Genomic DNA, 26,474 nt, shown 5'->3' with positions numbered 1-26,474 from the left:
AATTACTTATACAAATGCATCACAAACTGTGAACTAACAGTTTGCACATATTTTCTAACAACTGCTATTATGTGTACCTCACGATTTATTTTATGTTTGTAAATACTGTATTTCTACTCACTATCAGGGATGATAATTGTAGATAAGGACAGTCTTTAACCTTTACTTCCAGCTCAGTTGGCTCAGGCCAAGCACCATGGCAGATCTGGCACTTTGCAGTTCCAAGGGCCAACCCTGACCTCCTTTTCTTATCCTCCCTGTAACCTCTGCACATTCTGATTTCCTCCCACATCCCAATGACGGGCGGGCCGGTCGGTATAGGACACCTTAGGTCAATGTGGGATGAATGGTGGAAACTAGTGGGGTTGATGGGGATGTGGGAAGGACAAAGTATGATTTATATAAATGGGGGCTTGATGATGGGCACAGGCCTGGTAGGCTGAATAGTCCATTTCCATGCTGTATGATGACATGATGTAGATCCACATTACAACACAGAAGGGTTGGAGATGTCACCTGGAAATTCCAAGAGCTTGAGCTTTCATGTAACGTTCACCCCAGATTTAAGTTAATATATTTATCAGTTTGTAAATTTCATGGATAATTGCAACTTAGTCTGAAATACATGGTCAGCTGTTGATACATTTCTAATGACAATACATTTATAAAACAATTTTCACTGTTATGAAAACTGGGTAGTGGTGGATGGGACTTATTCTAGCTGGAGGTCTATGACTGGTGGTGTTACACCACCAATAACCAACAGGGATCTGTACTGGCACTTCTGCTCTTTGTGATATATAAAATGACCTTTCAGATGGTACATAGATCGGCAGTGTTGTGGATAGCATAAAAGATTGGCAAAGAATAAAGGAGGATATAGATCAGTTGCAGATATGGGCATAGAAATGGCAGATGGATTGCAACCCAGCCAATTTTGAAGTATGCTCTTTGGGAGATCAAATGTAAGGAGACAGAAAACTGTTAATAGCAAGACCCCTAACAGTATTGATGAGCAAAGGGATCATGGTTCCAAGTTCACAGCTCTCTGAAAGTTGCTTTACAGGTTGATGGATGTTTAAGGCGATAAACGGCATTTTTGTCTTTATCAGTAATCAAGAAATGGAATTCAAGAGTCAGTAAGTTATGTTGCAGTATTATAAAACTCGAAGTTAGGCTGCATCTGAAGTATTGCATTCAGTTCTGAAGGAAGGATTTTGAGGCTTTGGGCAGGGTGCAGAAGAGATTTACCAAATTGTTGCCTGTATTAAAGGATATGTGCTATAAGGACAGGTTGGACAATCTTGGGATGTTGTCTCTTGAGCGGTGGAGGTTGAGTATAAATCTGATAAAGGTGTACAAGATTATGAGAGGCATAGATAGAGTAGACAGCCTGTAACTACTTCCCCAGGACTGAAATGCCTAATACCAAAGGACATGCATTTAAGGTGAGACGGGCTAAGTTCAAGGAAGATATGTGAAACAATTTTTTAAAAATACATAGAGTGGCGATTGCCTGGAATACAGTGCCTGGAGTGATGGTGGAGGCAAATATAATATGTAAGGGGCTCTTAGATAAAGTTGTGAAAGCACAGGAAATTGAAGGATATTGAATTTGTATAGGTGTGATGGATATTCACTTTTTATTTTTTTGTTATGCCCACTTTCTGAATATAGCATTTGCCACTCGTAAGAAGAAACAATTGTAGTACATTTCCAACTAACCGTTTGTTTAGTTTCTGGTCATAAATTTAAGTCAGTCTTCAGTTCTTAAAATGTAAATGAAAAGCAGTAAACAGCTTGAAGTTAAAAATACAGCCTTGCAAACAAGCTCTGTATGTAAGAGCAGATGCTAGTCACTGCACCTACTTTATTACTGGTATAGATGTAATGCAAGGTTGTTCAATTTAGGTTTGAGTTGGGAAATGTTTATGATAGAAACCCTCTGAGAATTTGGGAATGTTTATCGTAGAAATCCTCTGAGTTTTAAATGTTTTAAGGATGTGTAAATTTAAACATGTACCACTGAAAATAAATGAACTGTGTTTTAATCCAGTCACAAACAAGAGAACATCTGCAGATGTTGGAAAATCCAAGCAACACACACAAAATGCTGGAGGAACTCAGCGGGCCAGGCAGCATCTATGGAAAAGAATACAGTCGAAATTTTGGGCTGAGATCTTTGAACTGTATTTTAAAGTACTTTGTTAGCTGGAAGTATCTTCTCCTTTGTAGGGAGAGGGGACCCCACAATTATTATTATGATCACTGCCTCCTAAGGGTTCCTTTACATTAAGCTCCCTAATAAGATCTGGGTTATTACATAACACCCAATCTAAGATGGCCTTTCCCCACATAGGCTCAAGCACAAGCTGTTCTAAAAAGCCATCTTGTAGGCATTCAACAAATTCCCTCTCTTGCGAACCGACACCAACCTGATTTTCCAATCCCCTTGCATATTGAAGTCCCCCATTATAATTGCGACATTACCCTTATTACATGCCCTTTCCAGCTCTCTGTCTAATCTCAACCCACATCCTGGCTACTTTTATTTGGAGGCCTACATATAATTCCCATAATGTTTTTTTTAACTCTTGCAGTTTCTTTACCCAAGTGCATACCAGGGACAGTTTACAGTAGTCAATCTGACAGACTGTTCTCATACCTGGGGTATCTAGGGCACCGTGTAGTCACAGTGAAGATATGCAAGTGTCACAGAAAGCATCTGAGGACAGGGTTGAACCTGACTCTCTGGCACCATGAAGCAACAGCTCTTCTAGCTATGTTGTTTGGTTCTGTGCAAACTTTAGGAGAAACCCAAACTGGGACATATTAAAGTAGAAATACTGGTTGATAAGGTGTTCAGAGTGCATTTGGGATGTTTGCTAGGACACACAAAACATTAGTTAGTCCTTAGCTCGAGTATCGCGTACAGTGCTGTCGAGCATCCTCGAGGATAAATGCAATAGCAAGAGAGAGAGTAGAAGGGACTTATGAAGATGCTGCCAGGTCCGTGGAATTATAATCATGAATGCAGCCTTTTAGAGTGAAGCCATTTTCTTTACAACAAAGACCAAAGGGAGGGTTAACTACGGTCTGTAAAATTGTGAGGCCTGGTCAGGGTAATCAGAAAGGACCAAACTTTCTTGACAGAGAGGACAAAACATAAGTTGGTTGGTAGAAGGATAGGAAGGAGGGAGAGGTAGGAAGTCTTTTTACTCAGTGAAACACAAAGGTCTGGGACAATGGATGCAGAAACCTTCACTTTTAGGTAGTTCATGAATTAAGCTTTTTAAGAGTTGTCATCTACAAAGATGAGAGTTTGGACACACTGAACAGTCCACTTTTGGTGTTCTTGGACATGATGGGTCAAATGGCCACATTCTGTGCTAAACGTCAGCTTTATTTGGAACACGTACATCAAAGCACACAGTGAAATGTGTTGTATTGCGTCAATGACCAACGCATTCTAAGGTTTGTGTTGAGGGCAGCCTGCAAGTGTCGCCACACTTCGGTGCAACATAACATGCCCGTGCTTCACTGTATATCTTTGGAATTCAGGAGGAAACCAGAGCACACAGAGGAAACCTATGCAGTCACAATGGGAACATACAAACCCCCTATTGACAGCGGTAAGAATCAAACCCTGATCGGTGATCACTGGTGCTGTACAGTGATTGCGCTAACTGCTACGCTATAAATGTTGATGTTTTTGTTTAGCCATTGGTTTACTCTTACTTTTTGCTGTCTTGAAGTAAAATGTGCAGTTTGCTTCGATCAACTGACATCTGTTTGGGATTAACCAGAGCTTCTAATGTCTCTAATATCTGAGGTTGTAACTCATTTAGACTTGCTTGCAGAGCATTAATCTGGATAATACACAAAGTTCATCTTTAAGTAAAATAGGCACACATACTACCTGATAAGTATTCAACATTAGGTCACGTACTTATCACAAGACTTTAATAAGCCAAATATTGTACAAAATGTTGAGGAATATGGACATCATACACATATATATTTGAGCAAAACAGAGCCAAATGAATACTAATGTAGTTAAATGCAAGGTAGTTATCTTTGGATCAAAAAAGGGAAAGAGGAAATATTTTCAATAAGGAAAATTTATAACTAGGAAGATCCATGGAATTCTAACAAATATCAGGTGAAAAACTTTATTCTTCTTACTCTGGACAGTTGCCTGATTTATGATTCTTTATCTGATATAAAACCAAATTGTGAAACTTTAATCCAAAATATTACTCTATTTACAAGTCATCTGGAAATCTGAAATGAAACCCTTTCTCTACAAGGCAAAAGAGTATTTGATTAAATTAAACACAGCATTTGAATCAGCACTAATAGATCCAATTAATTAAAAGAGAGAAATTACATTTGAAGTGAGGAAAATACATTAGCATGACATTAAACGCTGTGTGTCAGCCAGCTGAAGCTTGATGGGTTTTGACTGTAGGCACAGTTTCATATCACCACAAGCAAATCTTCTGCAGTTTTGCCAAAAGCAAATGGAAAGGCATGATAAAATATTTCCAGTACTAAGTGTTTTAAGAATTACTTGATTTTCCTGCTAGCTCTACAGAAAACTATTGCATGATCAAGTTAAATTTTACAATTGTGGGCAATCAACAGGAAGATTTTGGCACTGAATCTTGTGGAATCTGGGTAAATACGTTGGTAGCATTGGAGAATTTGCTTACTCTACCAGTCGACAAGGTCACAATCTAGGATATCCTACTTTCCTGCCTCTTCATAACTCACAGCTCTCCTCAGATTGAAAGCCCACCCAGAATATAGCAAATCAGTCTCCACCGCCCCCCCCCCCCCCCCACAGGGTACAGAATCACAACAATGATTTGTGGCCTTCAGAAGGAATTCTTCCTCATCTAAATTGAGATTCTAAATTGGAGGAAGACCAGTTTTTATGGTATCAGAAAAGATCTTGCAAGTATAGGTTGAGACAGGTTGTTTACTGACAAAGATGTTCTTGGTAAGTTGGAGGCCTTCAAAAGTGAAACTCTGAGACACGGTTTGTCTGTTCCTGTTAAAATAAAACAAGACTAAGAGGTTTAGGGAACCTTGGTGTTTGAGAGATATTGACGCCCTGGTTAAGTAGGAGTTAAGTATAGACAATAATGACCAAATCAGGTACTTGAAGAGTACAAGAAATACAAGATAACACTTGTGAGGAAAATCAGGAGAGCTTAAAAAAAAAGGCGGGGAGCTGCTCTAGCGTAGTATGTGAAGGAGAATCCCAAGGGCTTCTACAGCTATATCAAGATCAAAAGGATAGCAAGGGACAAACTGGACCTCTTGAAGATCAGTGTGGTTAACTATGCATGAAACTGAAAGAGATGGGAGAGATCTTAAAAAGAATTTTCTGTATCTGTATTTATTCAGGAGATGGATATAGTCTATAGATGTGAGGCAAAACGGCGGTGAGGTCATGAACTGTATATAGGCTACAGAGGAGGAGGTGTTTGCTGATTTATGGTGAATTAGGGTGAATAAATCCCCAGGGCTTGACCAAGTGATCCCCTTGCACCTTGTGGGAGGCTAGTGCAAAAGTTGCAGGGGCCCTAGCAGAGGTATTTATAACGTCCTTAGCCGTGGGTGAGGTGCCAGGGGAGTGGAGGACAGCTAATACTGTTCCATTGTTTAAGAAAGGCTCACAAATAAGCTGGGAAGTTCTAGGCCAGTGAGCCTGACGTCAGTAGTAGATAAGTTATTGGAAGTTATTCTAAGGAGTTGGATATGTAGGTACTGGGATAGACAAGGACTGATTAGGACATTCAACATGGCTTTGTGCATGGTAGGTCGTGTCCAACCATTCCTTGGAGATTTTCAAAGAGGGTAACAGGAAAGTTTGGGCCTACCCCGGGCTGCTCCGGGGTTCAGATCTGAGGACACAATTTTGGTTTGGATCGTTGTTAGTCACTTCAACGGTTTGCATGATTTGTTTTGTTTACTCTCTTGTGTGTCGGGTGTTGGGTCTTTTATCTCTCTTTTTATTTGTGATTTTTCTTTATTTTTCTTTTGGGTTTCTTGCTTTGTGGCTACCTGAGAGCAAACAAATCTCAAAGTTGCATAATTTATACATCCTTTGGTAATAAGTGTACCTTGAATTTGAAGTTGATGGAAGAAAGGCAGTGGACGATGCCTACATGGATTTTAGCAAGGCATTGATGAAGTCCCACATGGGAGGCTGGTCAAGAAGGTTATGTCCCTTGGCATTCAAGATGAGATAATAAACAGGATTAGACATTAGCTTTGTGGGAGAAGCCAGAGAATGGTAGTAGATGGTTGCCTCTCCGACCTGAGGCCTGTGACTAGTAGTGTACTGCAGGGATCAGAGCTGGGGCCTTTTTTTTTGTCATCTATACCAATGATCTGGATGATATTGTGGTAAACTGGATCCGCAAATTTGCAGATGACACCCAGATTCGGAGTGTAGTGGATAGCATGAAAACCTATCCAAGTTTGCTGCTGGATCTTTACCAGCTGGGGGAAAAAAAGGTAGATAGAATTTAATCACAAACAAGAGAAAATCTACAGATGAGGGAAACCCAAGCAGCACACACAAAATGCTGGAGGAACTCAGAAGTCCAGGAAGAGAGTATAGTCGACGTTTCGGGCCGAGACCAGAATTTAATGCAAACAAATGTGAGGTGTTGCACTTTGGATGGACAAGCTATGGTAGGACTTGCAAGAGAATGGTAGGCTACTGAAGAGAGCGGAAGAATAGAGGAATCAGGGAATACAGATCCACAATTCCTTGAAAGTAGCGTCACAGGTAGATGGAGTCGTAAAGAGAGTTTTTAAAAAACCCATTGGCCTTTATAAATCAATGTATTGAGTTCGGATGTTAGGTTGAAGTTGTATAAGACATTGGTGAGGCCTACTTTGGAGGACTGTGTGCAGTTTTGGTCACCTATCTACAAGAAAGATGTCAATAAAACTGAAAGAATGCAGTGAAAATGTACAAAGATGTTGCTGGGACTTGAAGACCTGAGTTACAGAGAAAGGTTGAACAGATTAGGACTGTTTCATGAAGCACAGAAGAATAAGTGGAGATTTGATAGAGGAATACAAAATTATGAGGGGTATAAATAGCAGGCTTTTTTCACTTAGGTTGAGTGAGACAAGAGCTAGAGGTCATAGGTGAAAGGTGAGACTAAAATGCTTTTGGGGAGTATGAAGGGGAAATTCACTCAGACAATGGAATGAGTTGCCAGCAGAACTGGTGAATGTGGGTTCAATTTCAGCATTTGAGAAGTTTGGGTAAATGCATGGATGAGTGGGATATTGAAGTTTATGGTCCAGCGGAGGTCGATGGGACTATGCAGAATAATAGTTTGTAGTGGACTAGATGGGCAGAAGTGTTCTGTATTGTAGTGCTCTCTATGACTCTATCAGTCTTCAATAGATGACCCTTTATTCTGAAATTTTGCCTACTAGCTTTAGGTTTTCTTCACAAGAGGAAGCATTTTCTTTGTATCTATCTTCCAACCTCCTGTGGTATGTTAAATGCTTCAATACAATCATCTCTTCTTCTAAATTCCAATTTGTATGGACTCAAACTGCCAACATTTCCTCAACATATTCACCTCAAATTCAGCCTGGTGAACTTTTCTGAATTGCCTCTAGTGTAAGTATATCTCTTCTTAAAGCAAGACCACTAAAACTTTCCATTAATTTACAATTGCAGCAAGGCTCCTTAACTTTTTAACTTTAACTGTTCTGACTTTTATATTGAAATAAAAGCCAATTTTTATTTTGATAGTATTGATGGCTTTAATTTTGAAATTCAGTTGGACAAAATTGGGGGATGGGGGAAGCCATTTTGATTTTGGCGTAATTTTTCAGTCAGACTGAAGTATGTATACACAATCCTTTATTGTCTTTGTTTGCACCATGAAAATCATTGACTGCAAGTGTTATTATATTTCTTAAAGGAGAACACTATCTGAGCAATATTTTGCGTTAATATTACATACAAGTTTTATTCCTGATTATTGGTATAGTGTTTGACCAGCACTGGTAATTTAAGAAATGCTTAATGATATCTTATTGCATACTTTAAAACTTAGTTTACTCATTTTGAGTACAGTCGGCCCTCCTTATCCGCAGGTTCCGTATGCGTGGATTCAACCAACCGCGTATCAGGAAAAGCCGGAAGTTCTCTCTCCAGCACTCGTTTGAACATGTACAGACTATTTTTTTCTTGTCATTATTCCCTAAACAATACAGTATAATAACTATTTACATAGCATTTACATTGTATTAGGTATTATAAGTAACCTAGAAATGACTTAAAAGTACAGGTAGTCCCTGGGTCATGAATGAGTTCCGTTCCTGAAGTTGTCTTTAAGTCGGATTTGAAGTCAGAACAGGTATTTAGAGTCAGTTAGTCAAACGTTTGTCTTAGTATATAGTATATATTTTACCTTTCTATGCATATAAAACACTTAAGAAACATATGTATTTCAATAATTAAACCACTGCATTGCTTAGTAATAATTGTAGCTTTCATCGCGGCAGGGCATTTCACATGCTCCATTAAAATCATTCCAATCGTTGACCGACTGTAGCCTAACGCTTTTCCAATGACCGATGGCGTTTCACCTCTTTCTGATCGCTTTATTACTTCCACTTTATTTTCAATCGTGATCGTGATTATTTTCGTGAACAGAAACACTGCGATTCAGAGCTGCGCCAGGTCCTAAAGACCACCACTCTGAGACAGGTTAAATAAAGTCTGGGGTCCGCTGGGTCCTAAAGATCACTGCACTAAGACAGGTTAAATAAGGGACTTGAGCATCCGCATATTTTGGTATCCGTGGGGGGTCTCGGTACCAATCCCCCGCGGATAAGGAGGGTTGACTGTATAATGTTTGTATAGACTAATTTACATGCAAGTCTAGCTTCAAATATTCCTGATTTGTTATGAATGTGTGATTTAATCAGAAGTTTGTTGCATTAAGTCTGGCCTCTCTCAGTTTTACTCTATTCAATTATAAGTGTGAGTGCTGCCCAATAAAACACCTGAAGCTTGGACTCTATATCCTGGCTCCCGTGTTCAATTGAGTAGAGTTTGGTTTACTGCTGAATTATGTGCTTCCTACTTCACACACAAGGAGGGCAGTACACTAATCCACTTTCAATAAAAACTTTCAGTTTGCCTTCCTAATTACCTCCATGCTTTCTTATCACATAACGTAGGACACCCAGATTGCTCTGTACAATAAAATTCTATTGTGTCTCTCCATTTAACCAACATTTTCCATTGTATCCCATGTACATAACTTCACATTTTCTCCATTTGCTCCTCCTCAGAATTTCTCTCCCCACCTATCTTTGTACTGTCTGTAATTGCATATACAATTCCTTTGGCCCAAGTCAATAGTAAGGATTGTAAACTGTTAAAAACCTAGCGCTGATTCTTATAGCACTCCACCAGTTACAGGTTGCTGACCAATCTGAAAAATTATACATTTATTCTGATTCTCTGTTTTCTGCTAATTAGACCAATCCTCTATCAATGCCAACATACTGCTCAAATTTCCATAAATTATGGGGAACAAAAAAATTCATTAAACTTGATCCAATAGAACATGTATTTCACTTTGTGTCATTAAACATTCTGCTTTCTGAAATAATTATAGTTTCCTCCTATGTGACTTCTCTCATAGACCAGCATATCAATCACATTGATAAACATATTTTTCAGCAATATGAATAATTCCTCTGGTACTAACCCGATGCTGAAGTATTGCCTCTATGGCCCGGAATTCAAAAGGCAAAGAATATGTGGCTAATTGTCCATCTCCAGCCAATTGCGATGTTAAGTCCTTTAAAAGCCAATGCTCTAGATCGGATTGATGATAATCCAGGATAAGAAGATACTCTGGAGTTATTACAGCTTTTAGGATCTGACAAAAGGGAAAATAAAACATCTCATGACAGTGCCTACAAGACACGTTCATTGAACCATTTTGGTTAAAAAGTGGGAAATATTGGTCAAAAATCATTAAAGTAGGAAACCGCCTCAGCAAGTCAGAGATCATCAGTGGAAAGAAAAAGAATTAACATTTCAGGTGGAGAACTTGTATGAGAAGCCTGACAAAGAGACTTTAACCTAAAGCATTATCTGTTTTTCTTCCCTCTGATACTATTTTACCTGCTCAGTGTTTCCAGCATTTTCGGTTTTTTGGTGATGCTTTCCAGTATCTGCAGCTTTCTATTGTCATTTACCGGGAAATTCAGATTTTGAATCTTCATGCTAAGATGGCACCGGTGAACCACAGTGACACATTGTGGGCTGCTTACAAAACATCTAAATATACCTCTTCTGATTTACTCACTGCAAGCTGCAGCCTGGAAAGTGGCATACTTTTGAACCATCTTAATCAACTAGTGATTTCACAACCTTCTTAAGGACTCAGCGGACTTAACTCCCAAGCATGCAGGCATGACGACCTTTAAATGGACGAAGGTACATCGCCATAACCGGAAGAGATGGAGGAGGGGAAGACTCCAACCCAGACTGAAATGCCAAGAAATTGCTCTACCCAGCATCTTGTTAGTGAATGTCCAGTTACTGGAGAGCAAGATTGAGGACCTAAGAGCAAGATTGCTGTATTGGAGGGAAATGTGGAATTGCTGCGTTCTGTGTTTCATGGAGACATGGCTCATTCCAAACACATCAGATGGGGTGATCAGACCCAAGGGCTTCTCGCTACACAGGATAAACCAAACTATTGATTCTGAGAAGGCAACAGTTAGGCTTCTATGTTTCATGATAAACTCTCTGTGGTGCTCAGACGTGACGGTTTTGGTCTTATCACATTATTGTTCTCTTGACCTGGAACATCGACTGATTAAGTGCTGATACTTCTACTCACCAAGAGAGTTCTCCTCTGTGATCCTGACCACAGTTTACATACCACCAAAAGGTTAATTAATTAGATATTAATCAGGCACTCAAGTTATTGAATGCTGCCATCACCAAACAAGAAGCAATCCACCCGACACATTTGAAATCATAGTTGGAGACTTCAATCAGACTTGTTTGAAGTAAACGCTGTCAATTATCATCAGAATGTAGCCTGCAGCACTAGGGGTCTCAGCACACTCGACCACTGCAATGCTACAATTAGGAAAGCCTAATGTTCCATGTCCGGACCGCATTTCAGGAAATCAGATCACTTGGCTGTCCTTTTCCTACCTGCATAAACTCAGAGGTTAAAGAGCATAGCTCCAGAGGCAAGGACAACAAAGCTGGTAGCAGGAGGCTGAGGGTGGCCTCCCACAGCCCCATTACTCTGAGGCCAATATGTGAGTATCCTTCCGGAGGGTGAACCCACGGAAAGCATCTGGCCCAGATGGGGAACCTAGACAAGTACTAAACACCTGTGTTGCTCAACTGGCTGCAGTGCTCACTGACATCTTCAAACTCTCACTTTGGCAGTCTGGGGTATCCAGCTGCTTGAAGCAGGTTTCAATTACACTGGTACTCAAGAAGAACGTGGTAATCTGCCTCAATGACTGTTTACATCCACTGTGATTAAGTATTTAGAGGTTGGTGATGAAACATACCAACTCCTGCGATGTGGATCCACTCTAATTTTCCTACCATCACAACAGGGCCACAGCAGATGCCATTTCATTGGCTCATCACTCAACCCTGGAACACCTAGACAGCAAAGATGCACACAACTGGATGCTCTTTATCTACTACTGCTTGGGATTCACTATTATCATCACTTCAAGACTAATCAACAAGCTTCAAGACCTTGGCCTCAATACTTCCTTGTGGAATTGGATCCTCACTTGCAGACCCCAGTCTGTTCGGACTGGTAACAACATCTTCGCCACAACCTCCATCGGCATAGGTGCACAAGGCCCCTGCTTCTGCTTAGTCCCCTGCTCAACTCACTTTGTACTTATGCCTATGAGGCTAAGCACAGCTCCAATGCTATATTTAAGTTTGCTGATGACATAACTGTCATTGGCTGAATCAAAGTTGGTAATGAATCAGCATTTTGAAGAAATAACAAGCAGGAAAATTGGAAAATTGGCAGATGGAGAACTGGAGACTGGCTGATGTGTGCTTGGATTTTCAGAAGGCCTTTGACAAGGTGCCACACGAGGCTGCTTAACAAGTACAGGAAAGATACTAACATGGATAAAGCAGTGGCTGATTGACAGGAGGCAAAGAGTGGGATTAAAGGGAGCCTTTTCTGGTTGGCTGCCAATGACTAGTGGTGTTCCACAGGAGTCTGTCTTGGGACCCATTCTTCTTACATTATATGTCAATGATTTGGGTGATGGAATTGATGGCTTTTTTGCAAAGTCTACAGATAATATGAAGATAGGTAGGGGACAAGTAGTTTTGAGAAAGTAGAGAGGCGACAGAAGGACTTACACAAATTAGGAGAATGCGCAAAAAAATGGCAGATGGAATACAGTGTCAGGAAGTGTACCATCTTTGGAAGAAGAAATGAAAGGGTTGATTATTTTCTAAATGGAGAGAAAATACAAAAACAATGAGACACAAAGGGACTTGGGAGTCCTTGTGCAGGATTCCCTAAAGTTTAATTTGCAGGTTGAGTCGGTAGTGAGGAAGGCAAATGCAATGTTACTATTCAATTCAAGAGGACTAGAATATAAAAGCAAGGATGTAATGTTGAAACTTTATAAAGCACTGGTGAGGCCTCCCAGAGTATTGAGAGCAATTTTAGGCCCCTTATCTTAGAAGGGATGTGCGGAAACTGGAGCGGGTTCAAAAGAGGTTCACAAAAATGACTCCAGGATTGAAAGGCTTCTTGTATGAAGAGCGTTTGATGGCTCTGGGCCTGTATTTACTGGAATTCAGAAGAATGATGATGACCTCATTGAAAGCTATTGAATAGTGAAAGGCCTTGACAGAGTGGATGTGGAGAGAATGCTTCCTACGGTGGGAAATTCTAAGACCAGAGGACACAGCCTCAGAATAGAGTGGCATCTTTTAGAACAGAGATGAGGAGGAATTTCTTTAGTCAGAGAATGGTGAATCTGTGGAATTTTTTGCCACAGGCAGTTGTGGAGGCCAAGTCTTTATGTATACAGTATTTAAGGCAGAGGTGGAGAGATTATTGATTGATCAGGGTATGAAGGAATACAGGAAGAAGGCAAGAGAATGGGGCTGAGAGGAAAATTGGATCAGCCATGATGAAATGGCAAAGCAGACTCAATGGGCCAAAATAGCCTAATTCTGCTCCTATGTCTTATATGAGGGAGATTGAAAATCTGGCTTAGTTGTGCCATAACAACAACGTCTCACTGAATGTCAGCAAGACCAAAGAGATGATTATTGACTTCAGGAGGAGGAAACCAAAGGTCCATGAGCCAGTCCTAATGAGGAGATCAGAGGTGGAAAGGGTTGGCAACTTTAAATTCCTTAGTGTTGTAATTTCAGAGGCTCTGTCTAGGGCCCTGTACCTAGGCAACATTACAAAGGAAGCATGATAGTGTGCTAGGATTTGGCATGACATCTAACACTTTGACAAACTTCTACAGATATGTTTTGGATAGTACATTGACTGGCTGCATCACAGCCTGGTATGGAAGCACCAATGCCCTTGAATGGAAAATCCTACAAAAACTAGAGGATACGACGCAGTCCATCATGAGTGAAGCCCTCCCCACCATTGAGTTCATCAACATAGAGCACTATTGCAGGAAGACAGCATCCATTATCAAGGACTCCCACCACCCAGGCCATTCTCTCTTCTCGCTTATCCCATCAGGAAGATGGTACAGGAGCCTCAGGACCCACACCACCAGGTTCAGGAACAGTTATTACCCCTCAGCCATCAAGCTCTTGGATCAGAGGGGATAACTTCACACACTCCATCACTGAACTGTTCCCACTATCTTTGGATTCCCTTTCAAAGACTCTTCAACTCATGTTCTCGATATTGCTTATTTATACGTTATTATTTTTTATCTTTTGTATTGCACGGTTTGTTGCCTTTTGAACATTGGCTGTTTATCTATCCTGTTGGGTGCAGTCTTTCAAAGATTCTATTGACTTTCTTGGATTTACGGTGTATGCTCACAAGAATTTTTTAAAAATTGAAGCAAGAGGCTGAGAGTGAAGGAGTAAAGGAATCTCAGAGAGAAGCCTTTTTTTCACACTCCTTGGAGAAAAGAGGCTAGACTGTGCAGGCACGTGACGTAGAGCGCTAAAGGTTTAAAAAAAAGACCACAATATACAATGGGCAGCGGAGTGAGAGGGAGCAGAGTGAGACGGCTTTGGCTCAACAGGCTTCGGCGTGAACAGGCAGAGGTGAGTGTAGGTTTTGTTTTGTTTGTTTAGAGTAGAGAGAATGCCGGGCAGGATGTTGGAATGCTCCTCTTTCAGGATGTGGGAGGTCAGGGAGACCTCCAGTGTCCCTGACAACGACACGTGCAAGAAGTGCATCCAGCTGCAGCTCCTAACAAAACGTGTTAGGGAACTGGAGCAGGAGCTGGATAACTTCCGGATCATTCGGGAGAATGAGGAGTTTATAGATAGTAGTTTCAGGGAGGTAGTTATGCCAAAGGAGCAGGACACAGGTAATTGGGTTACTGTCAGGCGAGGGAAGGGGAAAGGGCAGGCAGAGCAGGGCTCCCCTGTGGCCATTCCCCTCAACAACAGGTATACCGATTTGGATACTGTTGGGGGGGGGGGGGGGTGGGTGGCTTACCTGGGACAAGCTGCGGCAGCCGGATCTCTGGCACTGAGTCTGGTTCTGCAGTGCAGAAGGGAGGGTGGAAGAAGAGGAGAGCGGTAGTGATAGGGGACTCAATAGTTAGAGGTACAGACAGGAGGTTCTGTGATCGTGACAGAGACTCCCGGATGGTTTGTTGCTTCCCGGGTGCCAGGGTCAGGGATGTCTCTGATCACGAGCACAGCATTCTGAAGTGGGAGGGTGATCAGCCAGATGTCATGGTACACACTGGTTGCAATGACATAGGAAGAAAGAGTGAGGAGGTCCTGAAGGGTGAGTATAGAGAGCTTGGTAGGAAGTTAAAAAACAGGACCTCGAGGGTAGTAATCTCAGGATTGCTACCTGTGCCACGTGCCAGTGAGGGTAAGAATAGGATGCTCTGGAGGATGAACATGTGGCTGAGGAACTGGTGTAGGGGACAGGGTTCCAGATTTCAGGATCATTGAGACCTCTTCTGGGGCAGGTGGGACCTGTACAAGAGAGATGGGTTACACCTGAACTACAAGGGGACCAATATCTTGCAGGTTGGTTTGTTAGTGCTATTGTGGAGGGTTTAAACTAGATTTGCAGGGGGATGGGAACCAGAGTGCCAGACCAGATAATGGAGTGGGTGTGAAAATAAATGTTAAAAGTTCATGCTAAGTCACAAATAGAAGGGTTGTGTGTGGTGGTGGTAATAATCTTCTGAGCTGTGTCTATTTCAATGCAAGGAATATTGTGGGGAAGGCTGACGAGCTGAGGGTGTGGATGGACACATGGAATTACGACATTATAGCCATTAGTGAAACTTGGCTACAGGAGGGGCAGGACTGGCAGCTTAATGTTCCAGGGTTCTGATGGTTCAGACGTGATAGAGGCAGAGGAATGAAGGGTGGGGGTACTTATTAGGGAGAGTCAACACGGCTTAGTGCATGATAGGTCATGGTTAACAAATCTATTAGAGTTTTTCGAGGAGGTTACCAGGAAAGTGGATGAAGGGAATGCAGTGGATGTTGTCCACATGGACTTCAGTAAGGGCTCTGACAAGGTCCCGCATGGGAGGTTAGTTAGGAAGATTCAGTTGCTAGGTATACATGGAGAGGTAGTAAATTGGATTAGACATTGGCTCAATAGGAGAAGTCAGAGAGTGGTAGTGGAGGATTGCTTCTCTGAGTGGAGGCCTGTGACTAGTGGTGTGCCACAGGGATCAGTGCTGGGTTCATTGCTATTTGTCATCTACATCAATGATCTGGATGATAATGTGGTAAATTGGATCAGCAAATTTGCTGATGATACAAAGATTGGAGGTGTAGTGGACAGTGAGGAAGGTTTTCAAAGCTTGCAGAGGGATTTGGACCAGGTGGAAAAATGGGCTGAAAAATGGCAGATGGAGTTTAATACAGACAAGTGTGAGCTATTGGACTTTGAAAGGACAGACCAAGGTAGAACATACATGGTAAATGGTCGGGCACTGAGGAGTGTGGTACAACAGAGGGATCTGGGAATACAGATACAAAATTCCCTAAGAGTGGCATCACAGGTAGATAGGGTCATAAAGAGAGCTTTCTGTACATTGGCCTTTATAAATCAAAGTATTGAGTATAAGAGTTGAAATGTTATGGTGAAGTTGAATAAGGCATTGGTGAGGCCGAATTTGGAGTATTGTGTGCAGTTTTGGTCACCAAATTACAGGAAGGATATTAATAAGGTTGAAAGAGTGCAGAGAAGGTTTACAACAATGTTGCCGGGACTTGAGAAACTGAGTTACAGAGAAAGGTTGAATAGGTTAGGACTTCATTCCCTGGAGCATAGAAGAATGAGGGGAGACTTGATAGAGGTATATAAAATTATGATATAGATAGAGTGAATGCAAACAGGCTTTTTCCACTGAGGCTAGGGGAGAAAAAAACCAGAGGACATGGGTTAAGGGTGAAGGGGGAAAAGTTTAAAGGGAACATGGGGGGGGGGCTTCTTCACACAGAGTGGTGGGAGTGTGAAATGGGCTGCCAGATGAAGTGGTAAATGCGGGCTCACTTTTAACATTTAAGAAAAACTTGGATAGGTACATGGAGGAGAGGTGTATGGAGGGATATGGTCCGGTGCAGGTCAGTGGGACTAGGCCAAAAAAAAGGTTTGGCACAGCTAAGAAGGGCCAAAAGGCCTGTTTCTGTGCTGTAATGTTCTATGCTTTTAAAACATATCTCAGGGTTGTTTATGACACCCTAGCTATATTAGTGCTCTGACTTTTGAAAAATTCTGTAACTTCAATTTACTGTTTACAGTTTACATTAAAAACTGAAAACTGGTTCTTGCTTGATTTAGTATCTGCTATATTCATGTAACTCCAGAATACTCCCTTTCAGCAAGCAAAAAATGCATTGAGCTCATGAGGGAACAAATCTCATTGCCATTCATTTAGATGAGTTCAAAGGACTTATAGGGTCATTGAAAGAAGAATTCCGTGATATCCTGTCCAACACTTAATAGTCAACCAACATCATTAAACAGTTGATCTGATCATTATGACATTTCTCTTTATGGGTCTTGCTATCTCCTCCAATTCCTAAAATCAGTGGACTTTAAAGGCAATTCAGTTATCTCAGTAAGATGCCTTAAAGTGGTGAAAGTCACTATATAAATGTAAATGAAAATATATTTTTTTAAAAACTGCAGATACTGAAAACCTGAAACAAAACCAACAAATTCTGGACAAACACAGCAGGTTCTGAATGTTCTGACCTAAAATGTTAGTTTTGTTTTCCTGATTAAGAATTAATTAAGATTAAGATTAATTTTCCATCTTACCTCCATCCTGAGGATAATGCGATTATTCCTAGTATTAATACTTGTCAAATGCTGAAATCTTAAATCTCGAGCTTGAAGTCCTAGTTCTTGGTATAGTTCTGTCTTCTTTCGCTCTGCAGTGATAAGTATATTATGAACATAGTGTCAAAAGTTTGAGACTGTTATCCACAGCAATTTAAGCAGCAGCAATTCTCTTATTACCATCTCAACCACAAATCAACATTAATAGCAATAATTATACAATTCTTTATATTTGTTTACTCTCATCTTTGGAAACTTTGCCACAAGCTCTGAATCCTCTCTCTGAAACATTTCACCTCCTTAAACCCCACCTCTGCTCAAGATTTTCACTACTCCTGTCACTCTCTGACCACACAGATATTCATTTCTTTGGTTTGCTGTAGATATTTATCCAACAATGTTTTTGTTTATAACACACTGTAAGCACCATCAGCCATTAAAATTCTACAGGAATGCAAATCACTGCTGGTGCAGCAAGTTCCCTGTTGACAAGGTGACAAAATGTGTATTACATGCAGAGGAAATGATGATGGTGAGGCAGGCAAAAGAAAGAAAGTAATTCCAGGATCCCAAGTGGAATCAACATTACAAGGAGAGACACAAGGCTGCAGTTGCTTTAAGTTCTTATCTAAAGTGATTAAAACCAACTTACCAAAGAAACTTATGTTTCCTGTGCTCTCATATTTCACCTGAAAGGCAATTACATTTTTAATGTGAGGCACACACTTCTTCTTCAAACTTTTAAGTATTTATACGAACTACTTACTACAGAAAATACAGGAACCACGCTGCCAAGGGTAGTTTGTGATGAATCCTTGCTGAGACTATGTTGTCCATTCACTGAAGAAACTTTAAAGTTGAAAACATTAGCAAGATTTGCTTTCAACATAAACATACAACTGCTCTCATACTGATGTGCTATGAATAAAGAAATGTTTCTATTGTCCTTTATTATTATTGACCTTTATGTACTATTTACAATTTGACTCTCCTCTTTCCTCACTTTACAAAATTGATTCCTATCTCAGCTGTACTTCTTTGGCCCTGAACTTTCATGAAATATCTGCAGATAACAAAAGACAATGTGTAAACACATTTTTTTACCTTCTGTCCATAAAACTAAATGAAAATAATTCCCTGCAAGTAATATAAACTGCAATCATTGAATGTGTTTAGAAATAAAGCACAAGTTGCCAAAATTACACACAAAGTGCTGGAGGAACTCGGCAAGTCAGGCAGCATCTATGAAGGAAAATGGACTGTTGACATTTCTGGTTAAGTCCCTTCATCCTCCAGCATTCTGTGTTGTTCCACATCCCAGCATCTGTAGTCTCTTGTGTGCACGTTACTTTCCTAAAGATTTACAAATGGGAGAAAGTCATTCAATAAATGAGACCATGGATAAATTAAGCCAGTCTTGCTCAGGGTTTATCATCAAGCTGTCACTAAAATGAAAATAGACTCAAAATTCCTTGTTAGGTAATGTCACCGTGGAATACGGAGAAAAGTTGGGAAAGTGGTATTCCAGTGGAGAATCACAATAAATTCTCCTTTCCCCTTTATCCTTGTTTAATCTGTTAGTACTGATGAACATTTTGAAATCCTTCTCACCAAACACTGTGCTGAAACAGAGTTAAATCTGACTAGCTTGCTTCTTTTCTCCGAGATTTTTAAAATATATTTTATTGTTTTATGTGAACAGACTTGGAAAAAACTAACAAAAAACTAACGACTTTTCTCCGAGTTTTAAAATGTCCTTGATTTTTTTTTTAATCGCCATTGATGAATTCCGAAAACCAAAATAATTTAGGGCATTTTGTTTAAGACTCTCCACAAATACAAGTTGTTGACTGGAGTCTAATCTGCATTAGGGAACAGAGAGTTTGATTTAATGTTAAATCTCTGGAATTTCTGAAATAGTCATTTCATATCGTATGCCCAAAAGTCGCTTTCAGCAGATGTCACACTGTTGGCGATGAGGGACGTAAGGGGAGTGGAAGTGAATTACTTTTCCCTGACAACCACACATACACATTGCAGTCAATGAACTCCTGTCCAGTATATTAAACCCACAATAATCAGAAACTAACTTACAGTTTATTACAATGAAACAAAATTTAGTTTCAAAGTAGCATCTGAGCAGTCAGTGAAAATCACGCCAATGCTTACTACCGCTGTAAATCATACTGCAAACAGCCTACAAAACAAAGATTCATTAAGTGTAAGCGTCTGTCGAAAAACTCACAGTGCCTGCTTAATTCAGGTAGGAATAGTTGGGGTTGGTTTCCCAGAACACAAGTATGAAGTGCAGAAATATTTCTTCCACAATGCTTTGACATCTTACGGGTGAAGCCGTGTTTAAAACATCGTAATTTAGCTGGCGTGCTTTTAAAGGTGAACCCAGCTCGCTCTCGAAAGGCGTGCAGGAACGACCGAAGCAGTCCGCAGACCTCCATTCGTCAGTTTCTTATTTGAAACTCCCTCGCGGCCTTCAAAACAACCAGAGTCCCCAATGACTTCTTCCAGCAATTAAATCCGAGGATGCAGCAACACCAGATCGACTGAGCCACCTCTCCCGGAAGAAAACACCAGCAAGAGGATGAAGTACGCGGATGTCTTAAAATAACTTTGCCAAACTTAAATAAAGGACGTCTGTCAAAGCGATTTCAATGGCTGCTTCCGGGAGACTTCTAAGTCAACCAGTTGCGGGAAGATTCGAATGTGCCGGGCGGAATTCCGAAGGAAGGAGTCCCTAACAACACAGGGACTAAGCAATCTACCCCGGAAATCAAGCCTCTTCAATGTACGCAGGCGCGATCGAAGAGGTCAAGTTTATTGTCATGTGCATAGAAATACATGCTGTGAATGCCATAGAAATTAACTTTTTGCAACAGCAGTGCAGAACATAAATATCACAAACATAAATTACATAAACTAATAGTAACATAATTTATACATAACTTTGCACCACACAATAAACAAAATGTAATTTGAATTTTAATTGGCAGTTATTCACACGTACTGAAATATAGTGAAAAGCTTGTCTTGCAAACTGTTCATACAGGTCAAATCATTACACAGTGCACTCAGGTAGAACAAAGTAAAATAATAACAATGCAGAATAAAGTGCAACAGCGACAGAGAATCAGGTTTCATATTTCTGGCATATGTCAAGAATGTCAAGTCAAGTTTATTGTCATTTAACTATGTACATGTACAGTATACTGTCAAATGAGAAGTTTCTCTGAAGGTGGGTGTAAAGCTCAGTAGTACATATAGCACTCATATAACACACAATAATTTAGGAAAGTAAGGATAAAAGCTACAAATTAATTACACATAAATAAACTGAGTAAAATGCATAATTATTGTAAGGTACTGAACCAATTAACCAGGCTAAACGTAGAATGTGATGCGGCAGGGAGTTCAGAAGCTTTATGTTGTGAAATTTGTAGTTTTTGCAGAAGTACATTGCAATACATAATAAAAACTGTAAATTATATATATCATTTATATTATCAATTATATATATAGCACAAAAAGAGCCAAACAAAAAGAAAATAAAGATGAGGTAGCATATAAGGGTTCATTGTCCATTCAGTTTTCTGATGGCAGAGGGGAAGAAGCTGTTCCTGAATCGTTGAGTGTGTGTCTTCAGGCTCCTGTATCTCCTCCTTGACTGGTTGCAATGTGAAGAGGATATGTCCTGGGTGGGGAGTGAGGGATCCTTAATGATGGATGCCGCATTTTTGAATCATCACCATTTGAAGATATATATTTATTTTATCTATTGAGACAGAGCATGGAGTTGGCCCTTCCGGGCCTTCGAGCCGTGTTGCCTAGCAACCCCCAATTTAACCCTAGCCTAATCACAGGACAATTTACAATGACCACTTAACCAATTAGCCGGTACTTCTTTGGACCCTGGGAGGAAACCCACATGGTCACAGAGAGGACGTACAAACCTATTAAAGGCAGCGGCAGGAATTGAACCTGGGACACTGATATTGTATAGCATTGTGATAACTACTACACTACCATTCCAATGTCCTCAATGCTGGGGAGGTTAGTGTTCATGATGGAAATGTCTAACTTTACAGCTTTCTGCAGCTTTTTCTGAACCCATGTATTGGCCTCTCCATACCAGATAGTTATGCAGCCACTTAGAATGCTCTCCATGGTTCCTCTGTAGAAATTTGCAAGTCTTTGGTGAAATACCAAGTCTCTTCAAGCTCTTAATTTCATACCTTTTTTGTAATTACACCAACATGTTGGGCCCAGGATAGATCTTCAGAGATGTTGATACCTGTGAACTTGAAACTCCTGATCCCTGGAAGCACTGGTGTACTTCCCTTGTCTTTCCCTTTCTGAAACCCGCAACCAATTCTTTGTCTTACTGACGTTGAGTGCAAGGTTGTTGTTACACCAACTACAATGAAATGCAGTACAGGCAAACAATGAGTAAGTAAAAATGTAAATAATAAAATGACATCAAATAGGTTGAGGGAAATACTGTATAGTCCAAAGTAGAATTGTTTTTTTTTCAAATTAGTCTGTGCTTATCTACATACCGGTAATTACTGTGCAAAAAGAAAAAATCTGCCTGCAGTGAGAGACCATGTTTAATACACTGTGGGTCAGGCAGCATCGGTGGATGGGGAAACTGAGTTAACATTTCAGTTTGAGGGCAAACGGCAGAGATGCCACCTCTAATTCTCCAAAGAAATCTGAAACAAAACAGGAAATGTTGCAAATGCTAATGAGAACAGGATTTGTGGACAGAGAAAAAGATAAATAACTTCTCTGATCCTTGGCCTTTCGTAAAATGTTTCACCTGTCCTGCACACAGAAGCTGTTGTGATTTGATATATAAACTGAACAGTACAGGCCCTTCAGCCCATCTTTACTGTACTGAACATGAAATGCCAAATTAAACTCAATCTCTTTTATATGTCTTCATTTCTGGCCAAGAGGGTCCTGTATTTGCGGTCTTTCAGCAACCAACTAACAGACTGACCTTTGTCATACTGCTCTGGAAGGCGAACTTTGCATCGTTTAATTTCCTAGTAATCCAGATTCCACCAGGAATTTCTAGAACACTTGGACTAACAAGTGACAAGGTCCACAGCTGACAAGGGTCCCCGGCTCAGCCTGGAATTTGTTCTGATTTTGGGCACTGGGATTTTCGGGCAAAGGAGTTACTTTAAAAAATTAGATATGAAATTGCACTAACATATTTTAAAACAAAACTTGAATGGTTAGTACTTAATAAGCTACAAATGATGTTGTTTCTTCAAAGAATGCCAGAAGCGAGCATTGTTAACTCACTGTAGCATCTGAAAACTTTATCATGTTGTGGTGTTTGTTCACAGCCAGAAAAAGGTGATCAGCGGCTGGATGAGTGAGTATTTTGCTCATTTAGTCCCTTGAACTTGTTCCACCTCTCATCAAGATCAAGGTTAATGTTTTATTTCAATTCTATTTTTCTGCACTATTCCCACATTGCTTGATTCAATTAAAACTCAGAAATCTATTGATCTGTATTTTATAATGAAAAAAATGATTGAGCCTCCCAGGGTAAATATTCACCTCCTGCGTGTTTAGGAATTTCTCCTTATCTCAGTTCTAAATGGCATACGCTTTATTAGGTCCAGGTTGTTCAGCCAGGAAAAACATCTTCCTGTTGTAAGAAGTTTGCAAGTTGAGATTTGCAATGAGGTTGCTTCCCATTGCTCTAAACTAGCAAATGCAGGCCCAGTCCACTCAGCCTTTCAAGTGGAAAACCTGCTATCCCTGAAACCAGTGCAGCGAATCTTCACACTGTCACGGTGGGCATGTATGGTCTTTTTTTTTAAGGCAAGGAGACCAAAACAGTATGCAGTATTCCAGGGGATAAAAACGCAAAATGCTAGAAGCACTCAGCAGGTCAGGAAGCAACAGTGAAATGAGAATTAGAGGTGATGTTTCATGTCAAAGACCCTTCATCAAAATTGGGCAAGAAAGATAAAGATAATTTTAAGTTACATAGAAAATGGCAGGATAAATGGGAATATCTGTGATAGGATGAGACCTGGTCAAATAGCAAATGGGGCACTTGGAGAATGATTTTGTCTTTTGTATGTTATATACTCAGTGGCCACTTAATTAGGTACCTGCTGTACCTAATAGAGCGTACAGTGCGTTTATGGTCTTCTGCTGCTGTAGCCCATCCACTTCAAGGTTTAATACATTGTGTGTTCAGAGATACTCTTCTGCACACCACTGTTGTACCGCATGGCTATTTGAATTACTGCCTTCTTCCTGTCAGCTTGAACCAGCTTGGCCACTCTCCTCTGATCTCCCTCATTAATAAAATGTTCTCACACACAGAACTGCTGCTCCCTGGATGCTTTTTGTTTTTCACACCGTTCCATGTAAATTGTAAAGACTGTTGCGCATGAAAACCCCAAGAGAGCAGCCAAGGTAATCAAACCATCTCATCTCCTACCACCAATCATTCCATGGTCAAAAGTCACTTAGATCCCCTTTCCTCCCTATTCTGATGTGTGGTCAAAACTAAAGCTGAACCTCTTGACCATGTCTGTATGCTTTTATGCATTGAGTTGTTGCTGCATGATTGGTTGATTTGCATAAACAAGCGGTGTATGTGTTCAGCGGCTCAATTTAATATCAAAGAATGTATACACTCTACAACCTGAAATTCTTACTCTTCACAACCATGAAACAGAAGAAAAAACCCCAAAGAATGACTGAAAAACTTACAAACCACAAAGCCCCCCTCCTCCCTCCCATGCATGAGCAGCAGCTAAAGCAACAGCCCTTTCTCCCCCTCCCCACTTACCTCAGCAAAAGCATCAACCCTCTCTCCCTCTCCCCCACTTACCTCAGCTAAAACATCAACCCTCTTTCCCCCTCCCCCACCTACCTCAGCAAAAGCATCAACCCTCTCTCCCCCTCCCCCACTTACCTCAGCTAAAGCATCAACCCTCTCTCCCCTCCCCCACCTACCTCAGCAAAAGCATCAACCCTCACTCTCCCTCCCCCACCTACCTCAGCAAAAGCATCAACCCTCTCTCCCCCTCCCCCACTTACCTCAGCTAAAACATCAACCCTCTCTCCCCCCTCCCCACCTACCTCAGCAAAAGCATCAACCCTCTGTCCCCCCTCCCCCACCTAAATCATCAACCCTCTCTCCCCTCCCCCACCTACCTCAGCAAAAGCATCAACCCTCTCTCCCTCTCCCCCACCTACCTCAGCAAAAGCATCAACCCTCTCTCCCCCTCCCCCACCTACCTCAGCAAAAGCATCAACCCTCTCTCCCCCTCCCCCACTTACCTCAGCTAAAGCATCAACCCTCTCTCCCCCCTCCCCACCTACTTCAGCAAAAGCATCAACCCTCTGTCCCCCCTCCCTCACCTAAATCATCAACCCTCTCTCCCCTCCCCCACCTACCTCAGCAAAAGCATCAACCCTCTCTCCCCCTCCCCCACCTACCTCAGCAAAAGCATCAACCCTCTCTCCCCCTCCCCCACCTACCTCAGCAAAAACATCAACCCTCTCTCCCCCTCCCCACCTACATCAGCAAAAGCATCAACCCTCTCTGACCCCTCCCCCACCTACCTCAGCAAAAGCATCAACCCTCTCTTCCCCTCCCCCACCTACCTCAGCAAAAGCATCAACCCTCACTCTCCCTCCCCACCTACCTCAGCAAAAGCATCAACCCTCACTCTCCCCCTCCCCACCTACCTCAGCAAAAGCATCAACCCTCTCTCTCCCTCCCCCCACTTACCTCAGCTAAATCATCAACCCTCTCTGACCCCTCCCCCACCTACCTCAGCAAAAGCATCAACCCTCTCTTCCCCTCCCCCACCTACCTCAGCAAAAGCATCAACCCTCACTCTCCCTCCCCACCTACCTCAGCAAAAGCATCAACCCTCACTCTCCCCCTCCCCACCTACCTCAGCAAAAGCATCAACCCTCTCTCCCCCTCCCCCCACTTACCTCAGCTAAATCATCAACCCTCTCTCCCCTCCCCCCACCTACCTCAGCTAAATCATCAGACCCCACCATAAGGCATGTAAGCAATAGCAAAATAACCAAAGAGTCCATAAAAAAAAGCACTGTCCATCCCAACACTTTGACATCCCACAGGCTTTCTCTCTCTTGATAATGAGGTATTGCTCCCACAGCAAGAGGGGAGACCAAGAGCTTGCTGTTTCAATGTTCCAATCTGCAGCGTTGCTTATTTCAACAGCAACGCACACGGCTGTCTCAATCCCCTGCAATGCTTCAGTTGGTAACACCAGCGAGGTATCGGGTCGTTCTTGGGGCTGCACCCCAAAGGTGCACATCTTTTAGACCACACCTGGAGATATCGAAAATGCTGGGCTACTCAGCGAGCTCTGAGAGCAGCAACCTGCCGTGAAGAACCGCAGTTTGAGTTCTGCTGTAGATCACAGGCCCCAACAGGACCCCAGCCACCTTGAAAAGGAGAGAAAATACACCAAAGAGAAGAAATTAAACTGTTTTGCAGATGAAATGAAAGCCACCTTTAGCAAGTGAGAAGTGTACCTAATAAAGTAGCCACTGAGTGTACAGTAGGTGAATGATTTTGTTGATAATGTAGTAAAGTGGTCAGCAAATTTGTAGATGGCATCGAGATTCGGGCATAGCGGACAGTAAAGGCTATCAATGCTTGCAGCGGGATCTGAACTAGCTGGAAAAGTGCCAGATGGAATTTAATACAGACAAGTGTGAGATGTTGCACTGTGGGAGGACAAACCAGGCAGGACTTACACAGTGAGAGGTAGAGCACTGAGGAGTGTTATTAATAGTAGGACTGTGGGGAGTGCCCAGTAGTTCAGACAGCACTGATGGAGGCAGAAAACAATACTCCAG

General features: G+C 41.4%; 1 protein-coding gene across 5 annotated transcripts in view; it reads right to left on the bottom strand.

Annotated features, from left to right (window-relative positions):
* Positions 1-26,474, bottom strand: part of mrs2 (magnesium transporter MRS2) — a 47,062-nt gene that overhangs the window by 8,854 nt on the left and 11,734 nt on the right. The window contains exons 1-6 of one of the 5 annotated variants that reach the window (XR_012095702.1): positions 19,822-20,483; positions 18,343-18,425; positions 18,229-18,265; positions 17,556-17,668; positions 9,774-9,947; positions 3,739-3,869 (exon numbers count right to left, since the gene is read on the bottom strand). Coding sequence is in view for 4 of the 5 variants with exons in the window: in XM_073024040.1 (XP_072880141.1) it covers positions 3,739-3,869; positions 9,774-9,947; positions 17,556-17,668; positions 18,229-18,265; positions 18,343-18,425; positions 19,822-20,032 (749 nt within the window). In the remaining variant the exon portion in view is untranslated. Of the gene's footprint in view, positions 1-3,738; positions 3,870-9,773; positions 9,948-17,555; positions 17,669-18,228; positions 18,266-18,342; positions 18,426-18,783; positions 19,737-19,821; positions 20,487-26,474 lie in introns of those variants that run through there. The other 4 variants (XM_073024040.1, XM_073024041.1, XM_073024042.1 and 1 more) reach the window with 4 other exon arrangements.

The sequence above is a fragment of the Hemitrygon akajei genome, chromosome 20 (assembly GCF_048418815.1).
Source record: "Hemitrygon akajei chromosome 20, sHemAka1.3, whole genome shotgun sequence".
NCBI classification, from domain to species: Eukaryota; Metazoa; Chordata; class Chondrichthyes; order Myliobatiformes; family Dasyatidae; genus Hemitrygon; species Hemitrygon akajei.
This window is presented reverse-complemented; position numbering and strand designations above follow the sequence as displayed.